Source organism: Stylophora pistillata, chromosome 7, assembly GCF_964205215.1.
Source record: "Stylophora pistillata chromosome 7, jaStyPist1.2, whole genome shotgun sequence".
Taxonomy (NCBI): Eukaryota; Metazoa; Cnidaria; class Anthozoa; order Scleractinia; family Pocilloporidae; genus Stylophora; species Stylophora pistillata.
This window is the reverse complement of record NC_142525.1, coordinates 11107316-11114929: the sequence shown is the minus strand read 5'-3', so window position 1 is coordinate 11114929 and position 7614 is coordinate 11107316. Positions and strand designations below refer to the sequence as shown.

General features: G+C 39.3%; 1 protein-coding gene across 3 annotated transcripts in view; it reads right to left on the bottom strand.

Moving 5' to 3' along the window:
- Window positions 1-836: 836 nt before the first annotated feature.
- The window catches only part of LOC111334868 (glycerol kinase 5-like), a 19120-nt gene continuing 12342 nt past the window's right edge, over window positions 837-7614 (bottom strand). For 2 of the 3 annotated variants that reach the window (XM_088728371.1, XM_088728372.1), the window contains 7 exons: window positions 6977-7081; window positions 6185-6235; window positions 5602-5645; window positions 5060-5163; window positions 4034-4096; window positions 3023-3156; window positions 837-2386 (listed from right to left, as the gene is read on the bottom strand). In XM_088728371.1, coding sequence (XP_088584497.1) covers window positions 2235-2386; window positions 3023-3156; window positions 4034-4096; window positions 5060-5163; window positions 5602-5645; window positions 6185-6235; window positions 6977-7081 — 653 coding nt within the window. In that variant the 3' untranslated portion in view covers window positions 837-2234. The other variant, XM_088728373.1, reaches the window with a different exon arrangement.

The following is a 7614-nucleotide window of genomic DNA, read 5'->3' as shown; positions in this document are numbered from 1 at the left end:
TTGAAAAAAAAAAATAGGAAAATAAATACAGTTTGCTAGACTTCCTCTTTACAATATTCCAATACTCCCTCTATATCTAAAGCAAAATCTCTTGAATTAAACCGCAAGTTGTTGTTATCCTTGTTAAAGTTGTCAGTTGACAAAAGCGCCAGAGTTGCGCGTATTCATTTTCAGTGGTAATAAGAAGACAAAATATAATGCGTACATTTCAGCAGCAAGGTAAGTGAACATCGATGATGATTCACAATTGGCAGTCTTAATACTGTACCAATATAAACAGGTTCCAGACAGGAAGTTTTTTTTTGGAATAATTAATTTGTCCCTTGTTTTTCTCGGCTGGAATCGCTTATGTCAAGAGACATAGGCTCTTGCTCCTAAAGGTCCGCAATGCAACAGTCATTTATGGCATCCCTGTCACGCTAAACCGTCAATAAATTAGTCGAAGAGGCGGAAGAATGGCGAAATATTAAGAGAATTTTACCATTTTCATCAAAATGTAAAATTGTTCAAAATCAGACATAAAAAAAGAAAAAAAAAAACACCACGATACACAAATCGTTACGATACACAAAACGTTACGATACACAAATCGTTACGGTACACAAATCGCTACGTGACTCTAATGGTTAAAGATATAGATTGCTCAACAACCTACGAGAAGAATGCGCGTTGGTCCGCCCGCAGGGAGATTGGAGACGATTCGAGAAGAGATTACTCGTCGGCTTTCGTTGCCTCACGAGGAAACACAAAAGGAAACGTACTTGTTGAAACGCCAACAACGAGAACTAGGGAAGGAAATGACGCTTGATTTCGAGGAATGTAGTAAAATCTTCCTATTTAGGCAATACTAATTTATTGCTCTGATCTGATTACAAATATAAACAATAAATAATGATTAACTATTGGAGAGAAACTAAATAAAAAGACGCAATTCATTTACGGTATAATTCTCCATGATCAAATTTGTAATTTACTGCACAATGCAAAAACAAACAAATAATACTAAAAGTAAGCGAGAAAGTTGAGAATATCATTCTGTTGTCCAAAACATTACATCCATTAGTAAAGCCAACTACGTAGCTAATAATTTTCCGAAATGTAATAATACAAAACCAGTCTATGGAAAAAAAAAATAATAATAAAAAATGAAAAAGTGTTTAAAAGAATTCAAAAAATCCAATAACTTTACAAAAACTTCGTTAAGTTTTGTTGAAACACCCTGATCCCTTCCCAATTTCTTTTTAGGGGAGTCCAATCCTTGCAGTGTTTCCGGTTTGCAGAGTGAGTCCATGACGTACACGAGGGAGTTATATCAAATGACGCATTCTTAATTGAATTAAATAAATAAACCTTAGTGAGTTAAAAAACTTACAAATACAAGTATAAAATATTGTCAGTTGGGCATGGAAAATTTCCATGATAACTGGATTTAATAATCGTTTCTACAAAATATGCCTCACTGACAGCAGCAACAAATGTAATCTTCCCGATGCCATTATCATACACACGGCTTAACTTTTTATCTCCCAAGATCTGACCGTTAATTCTCCCCTCTAGCTGCTACACATTTCCCTTGTAAATTAGTCACGAGAATTAGGTCCTAAATCAAGAAACCAACTTCTACCTTCATACAACCTCATTCCCAGGGCCTTTTCCCTCAGTTGGGGGTGCCAGCTAAGGGAAAAGGCCCTGGGAACGAGGTTGACCTTGATAAGTTGTAGAATTCTCATCACCTGTTTGTAGGATAAAGTATGGATATCATGGGGAGAACTTACATGACAATCACTTATGGGAGTTAAGAGTTAACTCATTTATAAAACTTAATGCGTTACACTATAGTTACCACTATGTAACTCAGCAGTTCTTAATTCAGTTAAATATTAACATTTTTCACTCTAAAAGCTATTTAAAATGAATTATAACATAAATGAAAATAGGACGCATCGTCTGCTTGGTTTCCAAGCGGATACTTTATCAGGTTATTGAGCCCGCATTTAATCGGTGACGACTAGTATGTCACAAAAGCAATAGGACACATTTGTCCAGGCCACTTAGGATAATGGCAAAACACGTGGAAAGCTTATAAATAGCGATTCGAAGGCGAGTGATCAATAAGCTCTCCTCGCGTTCCCCCAACATCCCTGAGTGGCGTTATCACGTTATAAAGCCCGGAAAAAATGTGTTCGATTGCTTAACTAAAACAAGAAGACTCGCTCTGTTGCACAAAGAGGCACTCAGTCCCATTTGTACCAGTTTTTACTCCTATGTAGAGCCTCTTTCCATTCGTCATAATTCTTCAGGAATTTGTCTCGTATGGATGCCTTCGGTTGAAAGAGGGCCTGGGAACAACGGATTGCTTTCAACTCGTCACGTGACTTCCAAACACCTGGTATAGTAATAAAATAAAACTGAAGAATAGAGCGCTATTGAGCGACGTAGAGGAAAAACGTAAGTTACGAAAGAAGCCATTCAGAATAAAGTAAAGTATGATACTGAACGAGCCAATGAAAATTCAAAGGAAAAAGACGAGGAAATTGATAGGAGCGCGGGAAAAAGCACGTGAACAGGTTGTAACCGGTTGCGGTTAACATCAGATCGGTCGAGTAAAATGCTCGCGTTTTCTGGGCCAATCACAAAAAAGTGAAAGTAATGAAATCCCGGACTACCTTTGGCATTCAAAATAGAATTGCTTTCACCTCAAATTAAAGCTGTTTTTTGATCGACGTAATTGGGAAACTTGCTGTTATATAAATTTGCGAGATCAACTCGCAAGAAGTTCTGATAATAATAATAATAAAAAAATGAAACTCTGCGTAATTAAAAAAAGGCAAATGTATGGCTCAATAAATCAACCAGTAAGCAAGCCACGCACAAAATTTATACTTTATAATTAGACATTGAAACAGTTTCCTCGTTCCCAGGGTTCTCCCGCTTTCTCGGAAGGGAAAGGACCCCGGGAACGAGGTTAATGAAAACAGCACTGTCAGTGACATCTTGACACCCTGGACATAAATAAACTTACCAGCTGAGAGACCAGCCAAGAAGGCTGCACCTAAAGTGGACATGTCGGTCTGAGAGGGTCGATCTATCGTCTGACAAGTTAAACTGCTCATTAATTCCAACACAAAGTCGTTGTTAGAAATTCCGCCGTCAACTCTGGAAAGATAAAAAGCCAGAGGACTTCATTAACACTTGGATAGTTGAAAAATCGGTCGGCTTCACACATTTCTTTTTACAGCTGTGCAATGCTAACTCTTTTCAAAAACTGCACCCAGAAATTGCAGTGGAACCTCCTCTTGTGCAGCGTCGAAGTAGTGGTCCCAGCCACATAAACTTGCCTTGTGATTGGTTTAGAAAACTCGTAACAGTCTCGACCAATCAGATCCTACTTGGTCAATCTCGTTTTCCCGCGCCTAAAGCTTGCTGTATGTGTTTTCTTTGAGTTCTAAAGGATTTCGTTGCCATGTTCATCTTTTTCTGATTGTCCAATGCAACTACTTCAGCTTTGCTTGCACAAGACTCAGTCAAACAAGGCTCTATCCTACGTTTTGCCGAAAACTTATTCTTAAATGGTTCCAAGGTTGTTTGTTTCGTTGAACCTCGACGATATTTAATGTATATGTCTGTAACTAGAGTGCGTGATTCTCAAACTGTCTGATGTTACTTATTGAGATGGGTGAGAGACCTGGAAATTTTTCAAGTTTCTCACGCACTAATTAAAGCTTAAAAATTAACAAGACATCTTTCGGTTTTCAATAACCTGCATTTCGTGTATTACTTAAAAAAGGTCTCCTTCGCGCGCGCAAACAAGAAACGCATTTGAAAGACCTGAAAACGCGTTACCATGACAGCAGAAAACGACAATACAATTTCTTTGTGTGCGTAAGGTAAACGCTAATTCTGCTTCTCACGCCTCTAAACGAATTACCTTTATGTGATCACTGGGTGACGGTCCTTTGAATTGTTCTCAATGCATTGTGAAAGGTGGTTGAGATTTTGCGCCTTAAGATTTGAAATCAAAATGAAAACTTACTTGATTGACGACATTAATGGGATATGGGTCTCTCCAACCACAGTCTCGTACAGCTGAGTAAACCTGAGTAAATCAGTTTGACGACGTTATTTGCAAAAAAGAAAAAAAAATAGCGTATGTGGGAACTATCATTTAAAGATCCAGTCCACATATCAATTGAACTATAAAGGGGTTAAGTTTCTAAAGAAACTGTGCTACTGCGTCGGCGCGGGGTATATATTTAACAACTGAGTCTCGTACAGCTGAGTAAACCTGAGTAAATCAGTTTGACGACGTTAATTACAAAAAGAAAAAAAAGCGTATGTGGGAACTATCATTTGAAGATCCAGTCCAAATTACAATTGAACTATAAAGGAGTTAAGTTTCTAAAGAAACTGCGGTACTGCGTCGGCGCGGGGTATATATTTAACAAATGAGTTGATACAGTAAATTGGCCACCGTAAAGAGTTTCCAAAGCTGACATTTCGAGCGTAAGCCCTTTGTCAGAGCGAATAAAATTAAAGAAGAATAATTAAAGAATTCGCTCTGACGAAGGGCTAACGCTCGAAATGTCAGCTTTAGAAAACCCTTTACGGTGGCTAAGGTTGTCGGGAAGAAAGCGTTAAAGTGCACGCAACAGCCCCAAAGGCATTGTGGTTGCTTAACCTCAGGATTTCAGGGAAATCTAAGAAAACGTCAACGTAAGGACGAGGCATTGCGGATTTAGTGAATTCATCTATTTATTTTAATTTCACTTATTAGAATTCACTGATTACCGGATAACCAGATTACCTTTCAAGATTGACGTGCGCACTTTTGTCCTTTTTGACGACAAACTTTTTCCAAACAGTAATTGCCCCTTTCTTCCTCCCTGCGTATCTAGTTTCACCTTTCCTTTCGAAAAACTTTAATTATTCAAAGCCATGATTTACTCAACCAACGTAGCCGGCAGTTTTTTGCACGTGTGGGAAGAATAAATTAAGCAGCACCGTTGCGTACATATTTATTAAACGTACAAAACAGCTAGCTCTGCAAGTCACCATTTACCTGAAAGCTATTGACTCCAAAATAGCTCTTGTTATGTGAGCTTTGTTAGTGGTGGATTTTATTCCCATCAGCGAAACGCAAGCTTTATTGTCATTAATGGGAGCCTACAGAGATAAAAGGAATAACTAAGTGGAAAGAAAGGTGCGGAAACACAACTAAAAGTAAACATGAAGAGTAAACAAATTTCTTTTAACAGGTAAAATGCAACACATGCAACCTAATCAATCACCCACACGACTTAAAAGCGAAAACTACATCACTACCAGGTAGAAGGTATAGTCTGTTTACGTGCCAAGTGATCCATCAGGCAGGCGCTAGACTCCGGTTTCCGTGGTATAAAGCGACTAGGAGTATTTCTACTCCCCCGTGGATGGGATGTCAGTCCATCGCAGGGTTATACCCCAGCATTAAATTTGCAGGTACCCATTTAAACACCTGGGTAAAGATAGGCACTGTGAGAGTAAAGTGTCTCGCCTAAAAACATTACAAAATGTCCCCGGCCAGGGCTCGATCCGGACTCGAGCGCATTAATCATGACTTACTTGTAATCCATTGAAAGCGGGAACAAAGTAAACTCCACCTGAGGCTAAAGGAGAAGAAGAGAGCAAAACTGAATTATTTGGGTTGGTTCGCGGCGATCACGGAAGTTTTATTGGGACGAAGTGGCCGAATGGTTTAAGACACGAGGTTTAAAATCTGGAGGGAGGTTCCAGGTGAAGTGAAAGCCAGTCCACTCCGCCACTCGACTGGATTTGTTTCGTGGCCGTCTCAAGTTCTACAACTCCGTAATGCTTTGAACAGGATTGTAAGGAGGCGAAAGGGATAAACGATGTCTTCGTGAAAAGCTGTAGGATCTGGTGTCATATTCCACGGAAATGTTACTGGCAGAGATTAACAGAATAAGGGCTCATAACGTTGTAACTCAAATGCTTTGAATTTCAACAATCTAGGTTCACTGTACTATTTAAGCATGCAATGTGTACCAATTCAACACGGAAGCACTGAATAAAGCAACCAAAGTTTTTCATTTGTCATTTCATAATGACGAACCCAAAGCAAAAAAACAAAACAAAACAAACAAAACATACGAACCAACAAGGTTTAATCATTTATTATTGAGCTTACTTTCCACAGAAAAAGCCATTTCGCTTGTCTTTGAGACATCGTCGTAAAAGCCTGCAGAGAAAGAAAATCGTTAGTTCAAGAAATGATATTGAGCTGACAAGACAAAATACCTTTTGTGTAATACGCGATGAAAGCAGACCGAACCAAGGTGAGGTAGGATAAGACAGCGGATCTTGACATGCTACACAACTCAGCATTCGGTCGCGTGACGAATTGGATGGTCGGCTGAATATAGATCATAGTAACTGACTGACTGATAAAATAAAGAAATGTTTCCTTGACTAAATGACTATTGACTTGCTGACTAAACGTCTGATTGACTATCTGACTGACCGACTGACCGACTGACCGACTGATTTTGTGGGAACGTATGGACGGACGTACGGACAAACGTATAGATGGACAGACTGAGTAACTGGTTGACTGAATAACTGACTTCCTAACTAAATGGCTGGCTGACTGACTGGCTGACTGACTGACTTACCGTCTGATGGACGGACTGATGACGGACTGACAGACTGATCAACGGACGGACGGACTGACTGACGGAATGACTGACTAACTGGCTGTCTGACCGACCATCCGACTGAAGGACTGACTGACTGTCTGACGGACGGACCGACTGACTACCTGACTATCTAACTGACTATTAAACTGACATGGACTGTCTAGTTGCCTGCCTGACAAAGACAAAGGGACAAACTGAAGGACTAACTATCCAACCAAGGGATCACTCGTAAACTGAACCACAACCCTAAACCACTTAATAAAACTAAAAGTAAAATTATCTACCCATGTTGCGGGCCCATTCCATGGCTGTTCCACAGCCCGCAGCATTGCCTTCTGCTAGATAAACTGTTTCTCCTCCTATCTTCCATCCGACAATTGGATAGAGTCCTATTGAGGGTAAATTATCAAACCATCAGAAATATAAAAAGGTGCGTCCCACTTTCATACCACGCCAAACATTTGGTGGGATGTAGATCAGTGTAATGAGAAATGGATTCTGAAAAATATACGTCACAACCTTTAGAGCATTTTTCTTTAGTTCCGTATAAAAGCTGTAACTTTCTATACTAATTCTTGGAACCCTATGAAACACTTTACTATATATATATTAGTTCTGGTTACAATGAATATATGAAGTTCATATATTTTGAACTGCGGTATTAAATACGTATGATGCACGATCCTTCGCAGTAGATAGCGTTATTTATGCAATAGCGAAAATCAGACCTGAAAAAAATCAGGCCTGTACGGGATTCGAACCACTGTCCTCTGCGATACTAGTGCAGCGCTCTACCAATTGAGCTAACAAGCCAACTGGGAGCAGGCCGTTAAGTTGATTCGTAATAAACCCGTGATGATAAATCAGATACAATGAATATATGAAGTTCATATATTTCGTGCATCATACGTATTTAATACCG